Genomic DNA, 22,996 nt, shown 5'->3' with positions numbered 1-22,996 from the left:
ATATAGTTCATGAGGACAAAGTGGCAGTGTGAAGTCCTTCCAGAAATATCACGCAGCAATTCACTGGGTATATTTAAGCATATTAGCTAAAACACTGAGCCTAACAAAAGTGATAAAGGATAAATGAATATATTCCCTGGGAATGTCCCCAATAACTCCATCACTAGTCTCTCAGTGCAGATGGCAATGTCTCAACCAATGTAATTACTGCAACCAGACTTCTGCCTTAATAGTCCTTCTGTATTGCCTAAATTAAATTTGGTGCCACAGGCCAGTGACACTAAAGTCCTTCATTACCGCTATCACAGTTTTACTTAATGTTCTCTTGGTCACTGGGGGTGGCCAAAACCTTGTCTAGAACTGTTACTCCTTGCTCTTTTTTTGGGCATGAAACCAGCTCTTTAACATTATTTCAGTGTATCATTAGCACCTCACTGTCCCCTCCCCCACTGTGCCTCTTATTCGCAAGCTCAGGGAGGAGCGATGAGCATGTCTGTTCCCCAAAAGACACATCCATCCTCCCACTTATTTGCTGCCCTTTGCCTACTGCAGCATAAAAGCACTTTAAAATCACTTAGAAGGCTCCAGAGTATCCCTGGTTAAGGCTATATATATATATATATATATATATATATATATATATATATATATATATATATATATACACAGTAACTGAAATGGAATTAGGAACAGACAAGGGGATAGCAGGTCGAGAACAGTAACAACTAAGAACAACAACAAAATGTTCATAGTGCACTGATTGAAATCATTTCATACCCTCTCACATTCTAATAAATTCAGTTCATGGCCACTGCTGCAGTGAAAAACATTCACCGGTAATGTGTTTCCTGTCTTCTTTATAACAAACAATAGTCTGACACCAGCAGGCAAGAGATTTCAAACATTAATGAGATTCTGTGGGAGGAAATAACAGAGAAACTTCAGGTAATTCCAGGTGACAGTTTAGGCAATAAGGGAAGAGTCATCTACCAGGAGATTTACTGCAGGCACAAAGACAGCTACTGGATTTGGGTGACATAAAGATGGAGAGGGACTTTCGAAGAGATCATTCATCCAAGCAGAAAGCCTGCACAAGTCATATGCACAAAACTTTGTGTGATTTCTTTGCGACAATTGTTGCGCGTCGTTAAGTCTGAGTACACCCACACGTCTACACACTTTTATCACATTTAACTGTGGGGGAAAACGTAAAATACCTGATATATTTATTAAGCGAACATGCAAGGTGCAGGCGATGTGTATAACTTTATAAATTATGCTTTGTCAAACTTTACAATCCATACAAGGCCTAGTTATGAAGTTTATGCTGCCTTCACGTTACCTGATTTATCATGAAATTTCTAAGTTATATATAGTTTCTGACTCAGAAGTTGCACATGAAAAATCATTATGCCTTATTTAATTTTTCCAAATACAAATTGCCATACATATACGCATAACAGAAACCATTCAATGCATATTATAAGCTATTTTTACACATTTTTACAAAAAAACACCAAAATTCCACTGAATATAAATCTATATTTCTGTAAATTAAGGTTTTCTTATTTGTCTTATTTACATTCTAACTAAACCTCTAATACATTTCCCCCAAATACACAAATCAGAACCTATAACCTTATAAACAGCTTTAGTGCACAAAAAAATTAAAATGGCACAAACCACCGAATGTGCATTTCAGATGCAATCTTATCCTAATGCAATGAAGGTGTACGTACGGCTTGAGAGATTTCATTTCTGGATCAACCAGAACAGGATCAAAGGCCTTTTTTTCTTTTTTCTTTAAATCCTTGCAGTTATCCGCTTTCCTATCTAAAAAGTCCTCACTGGAGTTTCTGTTCAGTTTTCTCACTGCTGAATCTCATCTAGCCCCCTGCTTTATATAAGCAGGGAATTTTTGACCACATATTTGAAATATTTTACAAGATGAAAACACTTCGCATTAAAAAAAAGCTTTTCGAAGATGCTGGAAGGCTTAAAAAATGAAAATCATAATTATATTTAAATTATAATTAGGTAGCTTGCCCTGTTTCCACAAACTGCTGTGTCTAGACACACATTTGCACAAACAATTTTCCATATTTACCAGAAGCAAAGATGTTTATTGTAGTAACAGGATGCACAGGCAACCAGACATGACGGCAAACCACCCTGCTGAGTAATTTAATAAGATGGATGTAGTACCCTTAAATGTCATGTATAAATAAACAAATGTACATGTAGGTCAATACACATGGCCTTCTAGTGATTTCTCATTTGTCTTATTGAATACAAAAGAGGATGAGGAGAAGGAGAAAGACACAGGATGTTTTGGGTTATTAGCTGATATCCAGCAGAAACAATAGTGTTTCCCAGGAGATGAGCTTGGCTCAGGTCACTGGCTTTACTCAGCCATGTCACTTATGCGTGTTATGCAGAAATCAATAAGGGTTGCCTTTTAATGGCCTGGTTTTATTTCACACAAACTGAACTAGAGCCACTAAGATCCTAACACATCACACAATACAAGCTAACTTCTTAAAACCATCATCGAGCATTAAATTACTTGCATGACCAGCATATCAATGAATATTCAAAGATATACAAGTGGATAACTTGCTGTTGTAGATGCACACAGTCAATGCGTTCAAAGATTTGCAGACCGTTACAAAAATGGCAGATGACTTGCGTATCGCGGCTCATAAAAACAGTCGATAACGAGGCATCTAGGTTTATACTGCATATCTATGGAGCATACTAAACTTCAGCTGCAAAACTGGCTAACTAGCACAGTATTAGGAAAGGCGATTTGCAAAGATTCATAAAAACCCTTATACTCACTTCTTCTGTAGATAAAGCTGGATCACGAATGATTCGTGCGAACATAGATTCATTTATGTAGATCGGGGATCTGTGCATTCACTTCAAAGCGAAAGTAATGTTAATCCTCTGCCTCTTCAGCGGCTCAGATGTCGGGAGTAAATGACGACTGCTATATTCATTATTACATCAAACAACTAAACACTTCAATCGCTTAATCGGAGACATCTTGTCTTCCCCGGCACCGGAGTCGACACAATGGAGGACTGATGACAGCTCTCTCAGGGCGGGTCTAAGGTAAGACGGCCTTGTCAATCAACTATCATGGGAGCGGTCTGTGCAGAACTACGTCATTCTGACAGGAACCTCAGAACAGCCTGATTTGAGAAAGGGGATTTTAAAACAAGGATTTGAAAAAAACACTGGGTGGATTTTTATCATTATAAGATGGATGTGTACACACACTTTCAACACACATTTATGTTCAAACAACTTGTAAAGAGAATTTTGCATCCGATGACCCCTTTAAAGTCAATAATTGCATTTAAAAATGGTATAAACATGTTTTCAGAAATAAAACCAACATGAAAACAAAGATTGTATTTCTAAAAAATCAAATAATCTTTCCCTCTAAAAAAGACCAGCACTTTTTGGTTACCGTGAACAAATGTTGAAGTGGCACTGCAACATGTTTACAGTTTGTCCCCAGATTGCCAGGACATTGAAAAGCTTACTGAGTTCCAAGAGAACTCCTCTCTGCTCAGTTAAGTTGGGCCTGAGCTAGTCTGTCTCAGTATGCCACATGTCAGAGGGATTGATGGTCTGCCTCAATCCCCTCAGAGTGGCACACAAGCCTCGTCTGTCTCTAGCCATCAGACGCAGATGGCACAGCTAATGATGGTATCAGTCAGTGACAGGAAACATGGGAGGAACAAGCAGAGACAGAGAGAGAGAGAGCAAAGAAAAAAATAAGACTACTGTGGTAATTAATTTTTAAGCCAGATATGCTACATAGCCTTGCATTTAAAACCAGATTGTGAAAAGAACGAACCTGCGAATTTTAAATTAACATGGCAACACACAAGACCATTAAACAATATTTGTTTTTATTTAGATGTTTTTAATCATTAAATTGATTTTATAATTATACTAAATGTGTAATATTTGAAAAAGCATAAGAATAATTATTATAATAAAATATTAATAAAAATATTAATAAATAATAAAAATAATACAGTATATCCCACAGGACACACTGTGGTTTTCATACACCAGTCTGTCTTGTATGCCCATTAGATTACATCCATTTGACATAGATAGAGGACAGACTGTGGCTCCATCTCAAGCGTTAGAATTGTGTAATTGATCCTAAACACTGGATGTGATGTGGTGGGCCTCCTAACTATGCCATATGCGGCACAGCTGTCCAGAGAAGAGTGTAATTAATAAACACATTGGGCATTTGGAGGCACAGCCAGTAGGAAAGCTGGTGACTAATGGATGCTGAACACAACTGAGAGCCAGTGTAGTCTCTCTCCATTGGCTGAAATGGAAACGACACATGAAACCTCTCTCTACTGTACACAATGTATATCCTTTGTGCATCCTCCTACAGGCAGAGGATTTCTGAGAGCCCACAGATCCCTGAGTGTTTCCTGTTCATTTCTATTGTGTTGTAAACAGGTCAGAAACCTAACATGCACAGCAAAGCACTGCATGACAGAAACCTAATGCAAGAATGAACACAGACATAAACACAAATATGCAGACAGTGTGACAACAGTATTCTCAAACTCTCTGCTTTCACTCGGCTGCTTCAGTAAAGCTCCTTTTACAAAGTCACAGACAGACACATGCACACTCTTCCACCTTATTTTTAGGTCAATTACCCCTGTAGGCAAGTAGGCGGCGAGCTATGATGTGTAGTGCAAGGCTGTGAGTGCCCGGCTCGTTCATACGTCTGCCCTGATCCTAAAGCAACACGCGCTCATCTCCGACAGATCTCCTCATATATAAACACCCTCCTAGAGAACTTTTTAGTGCTGCATGTGTGTTTGTGCGTGAAACACGTACCTTTGGCTGTTATGGCAGGCTGTTCCCCCAGCAGAAGTTTGAGCCTCTTAGCATGGATCTTGCCTTGGTAATGAGACTGCGCTACCACCGCTGAAGTAAAGGACATGTTACACAGTGTACAGCACTTGTTCTTATCCACATCTCCCTCCTCACTCCCCTGCAACACATCAGACACATTTATCATGGTCAGAAGGTCAGACGGAGCAAGGGCACGGGGTTAAAAGAGGAAATCTAGAACTTAGCACAATATTTCTCACAGCAGATTTTCTCCTCCTAACCCCCCAGCAATGCTTGAGGGTAAACGAGTTACACATGTAACAGAGTGAAGAATGAGAGCTAGAGGGGGGAAATGTCTTGGCTTCTTTGGGATTGCTTATTTGGTTACTGGTGGAATGCAAATGGAGGTGATTTAACAGTAATGGGGCCAGTTTGATTGAACTATCACAGGCAGAAAGTGAGGCGATAACCCACTGCTTGCAGTAAGATCTATTACATACTTTACATCAAATACAAGATGTGGAATCTATGGAGCCATTTCATGACTGAGTTCATCTTCCTTGTGATGCATTCATCAGTATATGCTTGGGCTGAAGATCCAATAGAATTCACTTTTAGGGATGCACAGTTTCTCGTCTATACCAAAAAGCCGAACAGTATATGTGACCCGTGCTGGCAAAATGAGTCGAAATGCGCAAAGTCTAATTTTGAGCTACAGGCAAAAGAAGTGAAAAATGTCAGTTTTGGTCGAATTTGAGGTTTTCACAAAAGAAGAGTTCATCAAGCCCTCTTCTAGTGATCCCAGTGCTCCAAATAGTAATTAAACATCTAAAATTATCTTTATTTGTACGTTTTTTGAGAGGAGTAGCCTACCTTTTTCTCTGCTCGCTAATGGTATATTGTGAATAATAATATAGTAATAATTATTAAGAAAAGAATTGAAGGAAAATATGCAACGTCGCTTGGTGATTTTGCTTTGGAATCTTCAGAAAACTTGATTTCACTCAAAATCAACTTCGCTGAATCTATTGCCTTAAAACAGCTGTAACTCAGTAATTTTTTGTCCAATTCCAAAAAATCATATATCATTTTGAAGATATTTTAATGGAGAGTGTGAAAATAAAAATGAATAATTTTTGAAAATTTGCTTATTCCGACTCATTTTGCCAGCACGGGTCAATTATTACTTATTAATTAACAAGCTAATTATTCAATTATTTGTATTATTAAATATGAATTTAAAGTTATTTAATCAGTTTTTAAAAGAAATGCATTCAAACAGACCAATTAATTTGAGCAAATGTAACAGTAAAGACATTTATAATGTTACAAAAGATTTCTATTTCAAATAAATGCTGTTTAGTGCTGTCAAACGATTAATCGTTTAATCGCATCCAAAATAAGTTTTGTTTACATTATATATGTATGTGTATATATATATATATATATATATATATATATATACACACACACACACACACACACACACACACATACAGTACATATTTTGAAAATATTTACGTTTGTATATACGTTTACATATATACATATTAAATATACACAGTATACACACATATATTATGTAAACAAAAACTTATTTTGGATGCGATTAATCATTTGACAGCACTACTGTTCTTATATAATAATAATAATAATAATAATAATAATATGTTTTGAGCACCAAAATCAGATTATTAGGATGATTTCGGAAGGATCATGTGACACTGAAGACTGGAGTAATGGCTACTGGAAAATTCAGTTTTACCACCTCAAAAATAACTTACATTTTTTACATATATAAAAAAAAACATTTACAATTGTAATATTATTTTAAAATATTGCAGTTCGCTGTATTTTTGATCAAGAATAAATACAGCAAAGCTGTATTATCAGATGATATCCAGAATTCTGCCCTCGACAACACTCCTCACTGATATCCCAACTGCTACTGTACATTGGATTAACCTACTAAGGGCTTCAACATCACCAAAACAGAAATAAGGTGACAAACCTGATGTGATGTCTTTCTTTTTTTCTTTTTTTTTCATTCATTCATTCAACTTTTCTCTCTTCCTTTCCCTAAAACACTGTAATTTTTGTTAGAATTCCACTGTGAAATGTTCTAGTCTTTGGCCTTGTTAGATGTTACTTACAGGCATTGTAGCTGTTAACTGTAATTACAGGAAGAGACTTTATATTGATAGTAATCAAAAACAATGGGTGCCCTACAGCTTAGGTTCCAGCTCTATGAATAAAACAAGTAGCTTATTTGCATACATTTTCCAGCAATTTTGTTCCATTGCCACACAGAGCCTTGGACCATAGAAAAGGCAAAATGATATGACACATGTGGAGTGAAAACAGGCTTAGGTTGCGCTCGGAGGCATTCTTACACAAGCAAGCAAACACACAAACTCACTCTGTGTCTGTCTTCCTAAACTACTAGACTGCAATAATAACACTGCTGAAGTATGTTAAAAGAGAGTTAGAGGTCAGAATTCCTGAGTATGTACAAGTATGTTCTATCCATATGGAAAAACGTTATCGGACACACTACAGCAGCCATGTTGGTTTTGTCCATTGCATTGAAGCTATTTTTGGTCTGCAGGTTGGCCTGCAAAAATCCATTGTTTTCTCTGTTTGTAAGTATCATGGAAGCCAAGCACCCTCAGTGTTAATGGAGGGAGCTAAACACACAGCACACACCAACACAGCACTTCTCCAGATGACCTTGGTCTGTGCTTCAGTATGTGCACTGTACATTCAATATATCCATTACCACATCACCTGCTCTGAAAAGAAAGAAGAATCTCCCACACAAGTCCTCATATAGTGCATTCAGAATGTTGTGTTATTTGTGCTACAGTGACATTCATTGTGAAATACAGCTAAATAAAATCACTGACAAGAGCAAAACAGAATGACTCCCTATTAAAAGCTAATTTGATAAAGAACACAGGTGTTAATGACTGCCATCTGCAAAAGGGGAAGGTCACCATGTTGCAAATTTGCATTGGCTCGACAAATTACAGCAGTTTAATTGTTAAATTACTGTGTATGGTTGTTTTGGACATGTATGATTTGGATATGCATAATTGGCTGAGAGTGTTTCAGTTGTTAAAATTGGTCATTTTGGACATAATGAAAAAGTTTTACTAAAGTTATGATACAAAATGATCAAGCAATTAAAAGGACTGCTAAATTAAGTTTCTCACTTTAAATATTTATGTAAATGGTAAATTTAAATTTAAGTGTAAAGATGTTTACAAGTTAATACTCTTTCTTAGAGTAAATCTTAAAAAAAAAAAGTTATAAACTGCACCAAAATGTTCTTTATCTTAAACAGTTTTCTTTGTCTGCTGACATTGCTTAGGTTGTCCCAAACTCAATTCCTGGAGGGCCGAGCACCAAAACAAACTTGTAGCCAATCAGCAGTAAGAGACGTGTCTACTCATAATGCTAAGGAGAGAGCGTTCAGTGAACAGCTGAGCCGAGCGACAGAAAGATAGAGATGGCGGATAAAACCAAAAGGAAGGAAAAGGAGGAAAACGTCTGCGAAATGATAAGGCAAGAAGTAGGACCCGTGTAAATGTCGGATGACGAGTAACTTCTTACTGCTAAATTCTAAAAAAACAGAGGTGTTAATTATCGGACCTAAAAACCCCACATGTAATAACCTAGAACACTATCTAACACTTGACGGCTGCTCTGTCAATTCTTCTTCATCAGTTAGGAACCTAGGTGTTGTTTGATAGCAATTTTCATTTGAAAGCCCCGTTTCTAGCATCTGTAAAACTGCGTTTTTCCATCTCAAAAACATATCTAAATTATGCTCTCAACGTCAAATGCAGAAATGCTAATTCATGCATTTATCACTACTACACCTCTATTAATCAAATCCGTTAAAGGATTGTTAGGCTGCATTAATTAGATCAACCGGAACCGGGAACACTCCTCATAACACACAATTTACTCGTTACATCGTAATAAGAATGGCATCTTATTCTGTTTCTCAGTCTGTGTCCAGATCAGATGGTGGATCGGTGCCAGTAAATGATGTCTGCGGCCTTGATCGTCGGCGGAGGCTGGACACCTGGATTAGCCCTGGGGACATATCCCCAGTTAAGACCTCGACAAAAAATACAATAAAAATAAAAATAAAACAAAATAACTAAAAATATAATAAAATACCTAACTACATAATACTATTATTGTTAGAAATTGCAACAATATAAAAATAGAAATATAATACATTTATACATTTAAAATTTTAATTAAACCAATAATTAAACAATAAATAAACAATAATATCCTGGCCAGAGGAGAACTGCCCCCCCCGAGCCTGGTTTCTCCCAAGGTTTTTTTCTCCATTCTGTCACAGAGGGAGTTTCGGTTCCTTGCCGCTGTCGCTCTGGCTTGCTCAGTTGGGGACACTTGATTTCTAGCGATTATCGTAAATTTGATTTCACAGATACTATTTAAACTAAACTGAGCTAGACAATGACATCACTGAATTCAATAATGAAATTCCTTTAACTGAAAATTGAGTGTTTAATCTTATTATTATACATTACTGACACTCCTATCCTCCAATTTGATACTGTTAAGTGCTTTGACACAATCTGTATTGTTAAAAGCGCTATATAAATAAAGGTGACTTGACTTGACTTGACTTGACCGGACATGGCGCGCCGCAACAGCTTAAGTCTGCCTTCTGTTACGGAAGAGGTTCCTGTACCGCCTCCCTCGCATCACCAGAGGGAGCCATCGCCCGAATATTAGCCATCTCATGAACTCCAATTCCCATCATGCCTCATACCTGGGACTGATTGCACTCCACACCTGCACCTCATTAACACACATATAAACCATTCACACACAGCACCACACCGTGAACCCTGGCTGTCATTTCCGAGTGTTATTACCCGTGTTTGTTTTGTACCTCTCGACCCTTGGACTGTTTAACGTTACTGATTGTTCTGCCTGCCCCGACTTGGATTTGTTTACTGGACCCTTGATTATCGCTGCCTGCCTCGACCTTTTGCCTGCTTCTCAACACTATCTCTGCCTTGCCTCGATTGTTCAGTTTGCTGGTGTTTGACCCTGCCTGTTTGACCATTCTAAATAAAGCTGCAAATGGATCCAACCCAGTCTGGTCCTTCACAACACCTACAAAGCGACTGTTGAAAATCATTTGAAATTTGTGTCAGCACGTCATAAATAGAATGCGGCAGCAGTTTTCTGTCGGGGATTTGTCGTGTCAACCTGCGCAGCTTCCAATGTAGACAGCATCACTTATTATAATGACTTCTATAGTATTTTGGCGCGCCGTTCACATCTAGTGTAGACACGGTGTAACATTGGTTTTGCTTTGTTTCACAGAACTAATCGTTGTCTGGGTTGCGTGTGTGTGCAATCCTATTAGATCATTGCATGCCACACTGTGCACACATGGGGCTACTACGACGTGTGTAGATAGGTGTACGATGATGACACCTATTGACTCGCTAAGCTACGCACGTTAGTATAGAAGAAAAACCGTCATCAGCATGCGCTAGTAGTAAACAAAAAGAGCATGATAAATCACGATTTAGCAGTTGTAGTTTTTATGTGTGCTGAAAAAAGTGGAAGCGGTGAAAGAGGAAGGCATAAGAGCTTGAGGTAAGCAGTTTTATGTTTTAGCGCCATGTTGTGTTGATTTCACGTCGCATTTTTATTGGTTGGTCAGTAAACGTGGATAGCGGCAAACACTGTGCGAACATCATACTGTATCGTAGGCTATCTTTAGTCGCAAGACCATGACAACAGCCGTCTTTGAAGCTCTCTCACTGTACAACACAGGGCCACTGAAATAGGAGCCAGGATCACAGAAATCACCACGATTGTTTCACGATGCCAATCTTTTGTCTGGGACAGCCAAAAATCATGCATTGTGTTTCGGGCTTCAAATCACACCTGCTTGGAAGTTTATAGTGATCCTTAAAACCTTAAAATTAGATGGATCAGGTGTGTTTGATTAGGGTTGGAAGTAAACTGTGCAGAGCTGTGGCCCTCCAGGAACTGAGTTTGAGCCTTCGGCCATGCGGACTAATTTTAACTAACAGCCAAATGGCTACTTACTTTGGGATTAAAGGCATTTTGATGTGTAGGCCAATCAATTCCCAAATGGAGTGTTGAACTATATTATTTTCATATTGACTTATTCACTTGGAAATATATAAGATTATGGAAGTGAACTGTGCCATGTTAATAATCTATGTTGTCTTTTAGATAAATGAAAAATAAATGCATAATATCCAGAGTGTGCATCAAATCCAGAGTCTAAGGCAAAACCCACAAACATGTGCGTGCATGAATAATATTGATAACATCTGAACCGAAAAATTACATCCAGGGCTCTTCTATAGGAAAACGCTAGATTTAATCTCCAATGTGATTCTTCAGATATGTGCGGCTCACTTATTCTAAAGCCATGCTGAAGATAATTACACGTCTGAATATACGTCTACACAGCAATTCACAGCCTGTCACTAAGAAAGCACTGCTCTTGAGCAAACACGGATTTGTGTTTATTTCATTCATGCAATAAAATAATCTTTTTATCTGAAAGCGGAAAATTTAATTGCTTGTATTCTAATGTAGCCTATTCACACACAACAATGAAGCCTCTTTGCATTCAACCATTATCAGCTTCAGCAATAGCTAATCTTTTCTGAATGCATGCATGCATGCCCATGAATACCTTTGCCAACTCTACTCAGTTCAGAGCTTTTTTTTCCTTTTGGGTTTTAGCTTTTATTGACAGAGACAGTTGAGGGCAGACAGGAAATGAAGCAAGGAGAGAAAATGGAGTGAGCGTGGGAACAGTACATCACACCATAACCACTGCTCACCAACATCATGGCTTCAACATAATCAAATTCTTCATAATTATTATAATTACTTACAGTAGTAAGCAATATGAAGGTAAGATATCAATTTATAAATGAGGTTTACAAACTACATGCAACAGATATATAAATTAAATCTTGTTAGGTTAATTTACCACCCCTCAGAGGACTTAAATGGAAGTGGTTTTGCAAATACTGTTTTATGTTGTTAAAATTCTATTGTTAATAGTGTTAATAGTTAATAGTGCTTTTCATCACTTTTTGCCTTTTTGCCTATTTTGAAGTGTAATCTTATACTGTACACTCTTAAATTAACTTCACTTTTGTACTTCAAGATGTCATTCATAATTCTGACAACTGCTGAGAATAAAATGATTTCAAAAACTACATACAATATGCTGGTTAAATGGATAGGCTAATTCACTGATTGCAAGAGATAAAACAGAGAAAAAAGGATGTAAAGGCAAAAAAGTAGGCAAAAATACTTTTTTGTATCCATGCTCATGTCTGTGAGCATGGATACAAAAATGCAGAAGTACAATCTGTAGTTCCCACAAAATCCCTGGAGCTGTCAAAAGTCCATCAGGTAACATATTTTACATCATCTGGCAAATTTTGCTGACAAAAATAATAAACAATGTTCATTTACTTATATTACTGGCACTCTAACTGCATTTCCATGAACTTATTTCAGAAACATGTAGCTCAAACTGAGTTAAACTGAAATGATTTGTCTGTTATTTTAGTGCTTCATTTGTGCAGTAGTACTGCATTTTGCATATCTCTGCTGTATCGTATAAAGTCAATTCAAAGTGACAAATGACTGCCTATTGCCCAACTAAGCAAAGACAGAAGTGTTAAGAGTCTGACAGGGTTCATCAGGGCTGTGATGGAATAATCAGGAGGCTGATAACCATCTGATTGGAACAGCAGAACCAGCCTGTGGGAAAGAGATGCTGAATTTGTAAATGCTGTTCAAATACCAAGAAGAGAGAAGGAGATATGACTGTATACATAAGATCAACGAGCCTCAAAAGGAAACATAAAGTGCATTCTTCTATGTATGTACAAACTCTGTGTTGTTTTATATTTTTATGTTAGAAAATAACTATAATATTGTAATAAAATTGTAAGAATATCAAACTGCCAGTAAGTTAATGACAAAATATAACAACTGTATGTAACTAATGCTATATACAAATAAAAAGTAGATTAAAATAATATATCCACTGTATATAATGTAACAAATGCACATTTATAAAAAAATAAAAATAAAAAAATAAAAAATTATATTATATATACACTTATATATATAAGTGCTGTCAATCGATTAAAAAATTTAATCGTGTCAATCACAGTCATGGATTAGTCACGATTAATCGCAAATTTAAAATACTAGGATTTACCTGTAAATGTGTTGGAATAAAGGAAACAGAACTTTTCACACCTCCGCAAAAAGTCATTTTCCATAATCCTTATTATTCAGCCATTATCAGCCTTTATGCTGGCAATAAAACGTTTACCAAGCCACATTGCTTCAATCCCAGTATACATTTACCCAACTATTATCAAAAGTATTTCTAAATAAATACAACAAAACATTTTCTTGCAACCTTACATGAAGTATTATGATAAAATGCATTATGAAGAAGAATTGGACCTGTTCTGCAGGTGCATTAGAGCTAACATTAGCGTCATGTCACATAAGACAATTTATGAGATTAATAGTGCACTTTTACTCAGAACTCACTTTAAACCACCATCGACTGTTTGTAATAACTTCCTTTTGCAATCACATGTGGTACATTATAAAAGTAGCCAAAAAAAAAAAAAACGCAACCCACGGCTCTGTAATTTTTCCCGCGACTGTATTTTCAAAATAGCCCAATTGTGCGTGAAAACCGCGACCCTGGCAACACTGGTTCACTGTAACTTTATCACATATGAGTATACATATCGTGCACTGTCTCACTGTTGTTCACTCTCTCTCCCCGTTCGCTTCACTTTCGTCGAGCACGGCGCCTCATAATCACACAATCCCTGCGTCCCAATATGCATACTATCCACCCTATCTGCCCTAAATAGTATTGAAAATCACTAATATCACATAGAATTTAGGATGGATAGTGTTCACATTGGGACGCAGGCAATGATTACCTTCCGTGCTGCGGTGACGGCAAGAAGTTGAGGTCAAACCTTATCAAATGATTCATTTGCGTAAAAAAAATATTAACGCATTACAATTTTTAGATTAATCGCATGCGTTAATGCGTTAACGTTGACAGCCCTAATATATATATATATATATATATATATATATATATATATATATATATATATATATATATATATATATATATATAAATACAACAACAATATAAAACTGCCACAAATAATTTGGCTTAGGAGCAATAGTGTAATGCTGACAATGTCAAATGAAATACATGACAAAATACACACTATTATCACACTATTATTATGAATTTAACTTTCGCACATTTTTTCAAAATTTTCTTTTTGTTAGGTTTTAGATGATGCTTAAGCCTGTGCACCTATATACATGATCATAAAGCAAAGTACATTTTTGTGAACAACGAAAGACTTCAATTCAGCACTTGCGTCTGAGGCTTTCAGGCAGTAGTTGCTGGTGAAAGCTCTCTGGGGGCTTTGGGGAGATTGCTTTAGTTCAAAACCTTTTGAGACTTAATTCTGTTTACACTGTATATACGGTTGCTGTGCAGCATAGCTATTGCTTTGTGGATTCAGAACACTCAAAACCAAATTGAACAAGCACAATGTGCTTTTAACTGCAGTTTAATTATGGATTACTCACTTACATTTCTTACTGTTTACTACTTATTTCTTCCAGCAAGAATGGAAGAGTGTCCACTTTGAGAAAGAAACACAACGATAAAGAAAAAAAAAGGTCAGAGAACCCATGACTCAGTCTGGTCTGCGTCTCCATGAGAACAAGATGCTATGCCAACCATGGCAAGCACAGTGCTGTCAGTTCACATCGCATCAGTCAAGTTCCAATGGATCCTTCAAAACCATCCCCATATTTGAGGCACTTATCTTGTAAGCCATAGTGTAAATATATTTAATTCTTACAGCATAATTCCTTAAACAGTACATAGTACTTATTAACACTGGAAAGATACATTAGATCTTAGCTTTTGAAGATATCTATATTAATTATATTAAGGCTATTGTTTTTTGAGAGACAATTTCAAATCTGCATCACCCACATTTGCATTTCAGCACTGTTTCTGAAGCTAAATACCATGTCATATGAAAAGTGATGGACAGGTTTCATTTTCATTCACATGTCATGTGTAAGCTCAGCAGTACATCAGTATCTGCTTGTTAAGTCTGATGTTACATGTCACCATTTCCGGGACCAAGCGGTCCATCAGACCCCAAAAGCAAACAACAAATGTTGTTAATATACACTCACTTTCTGCTGGAATACTGAAAAATCATAATCCTAATCTTTATGTTCATAGTGAAACTTCAGATGGCCAGACAGGCAGTGATTTAACTTTTCAAAATCCTTAAAATATTGGAAAAAATATAAACACTTTGAGCCCAGAGACTATAATGTTCAACTATAGTTTTTAAAAACTTAGCTTAGTTGTGCTATAAATGAACAATACTCATAAACGCCTCTTGAGATAGTATTCTTATTTGAAATAAGAGTAGAGGCTTGGATCCAGAAACAGTATTCAATATTATGGCTTAACAAGCAGATCGAGCAGCATTTCTCAAAATAAAATTGCCTGTGGTCTGCAGAAAATTCCTCGACTGTCAAAAAAAAAAAAAAAAATCTTGCCTAAGACTATGGCAAGTGATAAAGAGTCAAATGTTGATATTGTTAGCTAAAACTATTAATATCTTTTTGTTAACTTAAAATAAAATATAGATACATAGATGCATTGAGTAAAACAAAAACTTTTTTTGTTAAAAGCATTTAACAAAATGACTAAAATTACAAAAATAAAATGAAAAAGAAAACTGAAAATATAAAACATAGATCCAAAAATATATAAATAATAATAAAAAAATAACACTGATCAGAAATGATAATACACAACCACTGACTGCACAACACTGACTAGACAGCAACAGAGCAGGTTGTAAGGGCATATCAAATTTTCACTTATTTATTTATTTTTATATTTCGCATTTAGTTAGGTTTCTGGTGTGTCTGCCAGCTCCAAGAATCTGAAAAGAAGACAGGCAGACAGTTTTTTTAATGGGCTGTCTGAGTCTGAAACGGTGTCTTTCAGTGAGCTGGAGCTGTTTTTGACAAGGCAAAAAGGGTGTTGTTTTACACAACCACTGAGGAATTTTAACCAATGTATGTTACAGACATTTTATGAAGACTCTAAAGAGTCATACCAACTTGGAAAATGTCCCCTTCAAACAAAGCTTCATCTGTGAATGCATCCCATTAGTTTTTCAGTGTTTTATATGTCTGCCATATACATTGTGATTATTAATGCATGTAGAACACTCACAAAAAGAGTTCTGCTGATACACAAGAGAAAGAAGCGTAAACTGAAATGTAAATGTAAAGAGAAAACTGCTGTATCACTCTCAGGCTGTCTGGGCATTCCACACACAGTCACTGATCTGTCATTAACTCAGTGAAACAAAGTCTAGAACAAAAGCTGAAGATCCAGGCTCGAGTTTCAGTTCACTTTCTTCTCTCTACTTTCATTCTTGTCCTCCACACACGCTCCGTCTGCCCTGCTCTCCCCTGGAAACATGAGCCCCAGTAGGGGTTGATTTAATCACCGCTAATTAAATAGGAGTAAGTATCCGATGGGCTATTCGATCAGTGCAGATGGTGTCCCAGGCCGCTAATTGTATCCTTCACCACAGCCCTTGCATTGAGTTACAGTGTGCTGGAGACTTGGGGAGAGATTTTAAAAGTGTCCTTAGGGGACCATGTAGCTATTAGTAGCTGCTGCAGACAGCTGATTTGTGTTAAGCAGATGGATGTGACCAGTGATCTCCTGTACGATCTGCGGCTGCTTTATTAGGCGTTGAGAGAGCAGAGGACAGCTTGTTAAAACTTGGCTTACTGACTCTTAATTAGGGCTGTATACCTTGGAGAACCTGGCGATACGATACATACCTCGATACACAGGTCACGATTCGATACGTACCTCGATACAGAGCTGTCTCGATACGATTTGATACAATGTGACACGATTCGATACGATTCAATAAAAATACATGGGCCAGAGCCAATTAGTTAATGCTGAACACAATTACTCAACAAACAGAACTCTGCATTTTTCTTCAATTTATTGAAGACAAAAGTACATTATAACAAAGTGCATTTTGCTTAAATATTTGCAACTTTAATTGCTCTGATTAATTGTACACAAATTGTATTAATCTGGAAAGTACCACAAGTAAACATTTAACTTTCCAAGGGTACAGTCTGAGCTCACACAAGCACAAAATCTTCTTCTTATTATTCTTAACTTCTTATTAAATCTTCTTATAATTCTTTTTTGTGACACCATGTACTGCCATAACATATTTCACTATGAAATCAGTTGCTTGCAATGCTTGCAGATTGCATTTGTTTTATCGATCCCTTGGTTTCCTTCCTTTGCTTTAAAACCAAAATGTGTCCAAACATCTGCCTTTAGGGACAACGGCGCTTCTAAAATCTTCGACATTTTCCATGAGTTTTTTTAAACTCGCGGGCGCCGCTGCGCCCCCTAATGGCTGGGCGGAGTGTCGATACTAAGGGCTAGAATGTCGATACTGTATCTTTTTTTATTATATCGGTATGTATCTAAGAATCGATATTTTGAGCACACCCCTACTCTTAATGCAGGTGAATTTTAGTTCTCTGCTGGTCAAGGGCCAGTTTATCCTTATACAACCCTGTGCTCTGGGAAAACAGCGGAGGGGAAAGAATCTAAAAAAAAAGCAGGCAGCACTGTGTGTAGCACTGACTGACAGGTGCTGAACAGTTGGACTGGTTGACAATATAATGAAATTACTTACCTGTAATTATTAACATTTCAGCACTCCCCTTAACATTGTAGGTGTAGTTTAGTGTTTTTTAAAGAATGGTTTGGAAAAAAAACAATAACCTTTGTTATTGAAGAAATCAAGAAAATCAGTATGTCTAAGCTTTTTATGCAAAGCAAAATTGTTGTTTTTCTTTTTTCCTTGCTGTGGAGCCAAACACATTACAACAGCATTCACACAACAGTAGCCATGTAGAGTTCATTGATCTATAAATATCAGAAAGAGCAATGTAGTGGAAAAATAATTGCTTTCAGTTCCACTCTACTCCCTCGGTCCCACTGTGAAAAGTGCTGATTTTGACTGAACGCCTCCTGACTTAGTTTTTCTCTATCACATTTATAGGTTAATGACAGAGAAAAGGTAATCACAAAAATTCCACATCTTGCACTATTTTTATATTGATTTTCAGGAGAGCATTAACTGATTAGTGATAAGAGAGTGTAAGAGGATTAACTCAATATTTAAGTGGGAAAACCTACCCTAAACATTCAAATTTAATTAATTCAAACTAAAGACTTAAATGAACAGTTCTCTCTCCCCACTTAAAAACGTAACATAGAATTGGTTAATATGATTCACGTGCTATATTTCAGGTCTCATGGAGTCATATGATAACTTTGTTTGAGAAACATACCGAAAGGGTGTTTTCACCCCTGGCTTGTTCAGAGCATTTGTCTTGGAACCAGGTGAATTTTTCCCTAGACATTTATGAGCATGACAATCATGCTTGGATCTGCATCAAAATAATTGTATGATGAGACTGTCTGAGATTGCCTGAATGAGGTGGTGTCATCTCGATTAAAAAAACAAACTCTGGAATGGCTCACTTGTGGTGAGAAAGGAATTTAACCAAGCTGTATCATAATTTATAATGCATAATGTAAAATGTAGTAATGTTTAATTCTAGAGGTGGGCACATTTTGCATTATTGGAGTTCAAATCCATAGAGTGTATAATATACACTTAATATACAGTTACAGTCAATTACAAAGCTAACAGTCTACAGGTCTGAAAGTGCCCTAATTTGTCTCTTAAAGTGGTCATCAGATGCCCATTTTCCACAAGTTAATATGATTCTTTAGGGTCTCAATGAAAAGTCTGTAACATAGTTTGGTTAAGATTTCTCAATGGTAGCTCTTTTCAGAGCAAGCAGTTTTGTAGCATTTTCCTTTAAATGCAAATGAGCTCTGCTGACTCCGCCCCTCTCTTCCGAGCAGCTCTCTGAGGGACTGTTTACTTTGGCCACATTCATCATGAAACTTGCAAATTAGCACATTATAAGGACGTCACACAGACAGGCATCTGAGATCGGCTCGATTTGAGAAATGGGAAATGATTTTTAACGAGATTAATAAAAAAAACACTGGATGGATTTTTATCATTATAGGCTGGTTGTGTACGCACACTGCCAACACACATTTCAGTTCAAACAACTTGTAAAAGTGCATGATGACCCCTTTAAATGTAGCCACTTTTAATTTTGTTCTCTCTCTTTCATTTCTGAAAAAATGGTCTATGATCTGTACTCATTGACAAGACCTGTCCACACGTCTACCTCATTAACATCAGCTTCAGTGGGTAAAAACTCATTAAAATTTGCTGTCCAACTTGCACAAAGTCGAGTTTGTTTGCAGAGCCTATTGATAGACGACACATGGACACATGGAGATCGATGACTATTTGAATGTCTGTTCATTGCTATCGATCTGCTACAAAGCTATAGTTCAGTCAAAGAACTCAAAAGCAGCACGATAGTCTTTTGAAATCTGGCCATTGAAGGTGGCAGTTTCCTACACAATTCGTGTATACTAATTACCTTCATTACTGCAATTCTCCTCACCTCAGTAGCTTGTATAATGATGTATAAAAGTGCTGTTACCATACAGAATATCAATAAAACATACACGGCATTCAATATAATTTAATTCTAACCGTATCCCATAGCCGATGGCTATGATTTCGCATTCTCTGACTCTCCCATAAACATTTAGATGTGCATTTGGTCTCCTACGGTGAGAGCTTTGTTGGACTCTTTGGAAGCTGTCTAAAGAACATGCAACATCTGCAAAAACCACAGGCATCATAGACTTTCTCTGCCCAGCCGAGAAAGCAAAAAGGCTGATCCCAGCAACATTCACACATCCTTGTGTTTGTGAACCCCTCTCGTTGTGTGAATAGCCCATCAAACACGGCAATAAAGCAGAAGCCTGCTTTATCCTACTGAGAGAAGCAGAGCACACTGACTATCATCTCAGCGAGACTCATCACAGAAGATGGCTGAAGTTCAGAGTTGAGTTTCCTGAACTTTCTTGTTTGTTTGTTTGTTTTAATTTAATTGGCCTTCATGTCAAATCTGCTCCATTATTAAACCCAAGCTTGAACACACAGGCTCACCTATTAACTCAAAGTGACAATGCAGTGCAAAACCAGATGGATCAAAACATTTCACACATGCCAAGCTGTTGTCTCCTTGTGATGAAACGCTGGACTGACGTGCTACAACCATGGAGTCACCACTACAATCATCCATAAATAGGGCAACAGTCATTCACCAGTATTCACTGTGCTAACAAACATACTATAAAGAGGGTTTTCTAAAAATAAATAAATAAATAAATAAAGAATTAAGGCTTGCTGTGGAAAACAATGACTAGAACTCATTAAAATAAAAAATGTTCTCCACCTTGTCATTTGTGAAAAAAAGAATAGGAAGAGATACTCACGTCATCTGTTCTGAGCTTCTTAGCTGGACATCCCCCGTCTACTGGATGCAGCATGTAATACAGACGCACTTTGTTTGCATGTTTCCGGCTCTGAAAAAGACGAATGGAGAGGAAAAAAATATCATTTAGGTGTGTTTATTATTCCTGCACACAATCAGATGATTCTGCAATCTGAATATTATAAGAGAATAAGATGATGTAATAAATCAAAGTGAAAGATCTGTACCCTTAAAAGATCTGTACAGACTTAATTGTGAAGAAACAGTACACAAAATTACCAAAGAAAAATGAGCACTGGAGCAGGAACTGAGTGAGAAGTGAATGGCAGTGCCAGTCTCATGCACAGGCCAATAAATAATTACTGTGGTTCAGAGGTGGGTAGTAACGAGTTACATTTACTTCGTTACATTTACTTGAGTACATTTTTTGGGTAACTAATACTTTTAGAGTATATTTTAAAATGGGTACTTTTACTCTTACTCAAGTATATTTTTAGAGAAAAAAACGGTACTTTTACTTCGTTACTGTGGGCGACTCTCCTCTCGTTACTGTATCTTAATGCAATACAAGTTCAAAATGCTTCGGTTTATTCCAAACGCGCCGTCTACTTTTCTCTGGGCAATGAACGATGCCCATTCGCAAATGATTCATTCTTTTGAGTCGATTCTGTTTAAAGGCTTTATCAAACCAGTGAATCGGTTCGCGAATCAGTTTGAATGATTTGTTCAGTTCCCTGCCGCACGCGCTGAGTCTCTGAAGCGGTTCTCTCTCAGATAACAGAGAGTTTAAGAACATCAAGAGCGCTGAAGACGTGGCTTTGGATCTACAGTCAGTTGAAAACAAATCTGCAAAGGCTTGTTTGCTAGAGCTATATGAAGATCTTTTATTAGATGAACACCGCGTGTGCTGTCTACTGTTCCACAGGTATAGGCCACGATACCACTATGACATTACCAGTTTGTTGTACATGTACCTTACATTAAATACAATTAATTAAATAAGCTGTCACAGAGTATGAAATGAACACCCGCGGAACCCGCGTTAGCTCTGCGCAGCGGCGCGCGGCCTGTTCTAGACACAATTAATATTCATATTTTTACAATATTTACGCTTGCAAAAATATAGGCTACATTTGTTTACATTTTGCAGAACAGAAGATCCGTCAATATGCATTTGTTTCGTTATGTTCAGAGCAGTCATGTGAGGCGTTTTCAGAGGTTTCAGTGTCAGAGGTTATAGGATAATACATAGTTAATTTACTTTAAAATATAATTTAATTCAGTGATGCAAATCAGAATTTTCATCAGCTGTTACTCCAGTTTTCGGAGTCAAATGATCCTTCAGAAATCATTATAATATATCGATTTATTACCAGTGTTGGAAACAGTTTTGCTGCTTAATATTTTTTGGAACCTGTGACATTTTGTTCAGGATTCTTTGATGAATAGAAAGCTAAAAAGAGCAGCACTGATAATAAATCAACATGATTTCTGAAGGATTATGTGACTCTGAAGACTGGGGTAAAGGCTGATGAAAATTCTGATTTGCATCACTGAAATAAATTACATTAAAATATATATATATACTGTATATATATATATATTTTGAACGGCAGTGTGTGTGTGTGTGTGTGTGTGTGTATATACACATACACATTACATAAATGTAATCTATATATCTAAATAAAACTAGACTATATTCAGTACCTATATGATCCAAAGTAACTAGTAACTAACTACTAGAGTAGTTTTTTTATCCAATACTTTTTTACTCTTACTCAAGTAACTATTCAGACTATTACTTTTACTTTTACTTGAGTAAATATTTCTACAAGTACTTTTACTTTTACTTGAGTACAGTTTTTGGGTACTCTACCCACCTCTGCCAGTGTGGTTGGTGTTAAGTGAGTGTGGAGCCACAAATCAAAAACCCATCAATTACTTGGGTTTGACGGCACAGTTTTCAGAGAGTGGGCCACATCAATTCACAGCTCAGTTTACCTGAAAATGATGTTGTTTGACAAGAGGGTAATTGAACTTCATCCTCAACACAAAGGAAAGAGGCAAAGTGTGGGCAGAGAAGGACAGAGAGTGGCACTGGAATAATCTGCATTGAAAGCCACTCATTTCCTCTTGAAGAAGTGAAAGATTGTCTGCTTTTCTTGGACTCCCAAAAAATGACACATGGACCTGGATGAAAAAGACCTGACTGACTAGAATAAGAAATGAGACAGAGAGAGATGGAAAGGGACAGATGCAACTCAAGATTTATTGAGAATGCTGCTGCTTCAGCACATGAAGTGTGTGCAAATACAAACATTTCTCTTCAGCAACAATTCTATCCATAATTTCTCAGTTTCCTATAACACCAGCATGCAATAAATATGCAAATTTGTCTGTCTCTATTCTTGCCTGTCAGTGTGTAATAGTCAGG

At 36.9% G+C, this 22,996-nt stretch overlaps 1 protein-coding gene across 2 annotated transcripts in view; it reads right to left on the bottom strand.

The window, feature by feature from the left end:
• Nucleotides 1-22,996, bottom strand: part of LOC306871134 (zinc finger matrin-type protein 4-like) — a 73,768-nt gene that overhangs the window by 32,466 nt on the left and 18,306 nt on the right. For both annotated transcript variants that reach the window (XM_079418851.1, XM_079418852.1), the window contains exons 3-4: nucleotides 20,564-20,653; nucleotides 4,894-5,050 (exon numbers count right to left, since the gene is read on the bottom strand). In XM_079418851.1, the coding sequence (XP_079274977.1) occupies nucleotides 4,894-5,050; nucleotides 20,564-20,653 (247 nt within the window). The remainder of the gene's footprint in view (nucleotides 1-4,893; nucleotides 5,051-20,563; nucleotides 20,654-22,996) is intronic.

The sequence above is a fragment of the Barbus barbus genome (genome assembly GCF_936440315.1).
Source record: "Barbus barbus genome assembly, chromosome: 6".
Lineage (NCBI taxonomy): Eukaryota > Metazoa > Chordata > Actinopteri > Cypriniformes > Cyprinidae > Barbus > Barbus barbus.
This window is presented reverse-complemented; position numbering and strand designations above follow the sequence as displayed.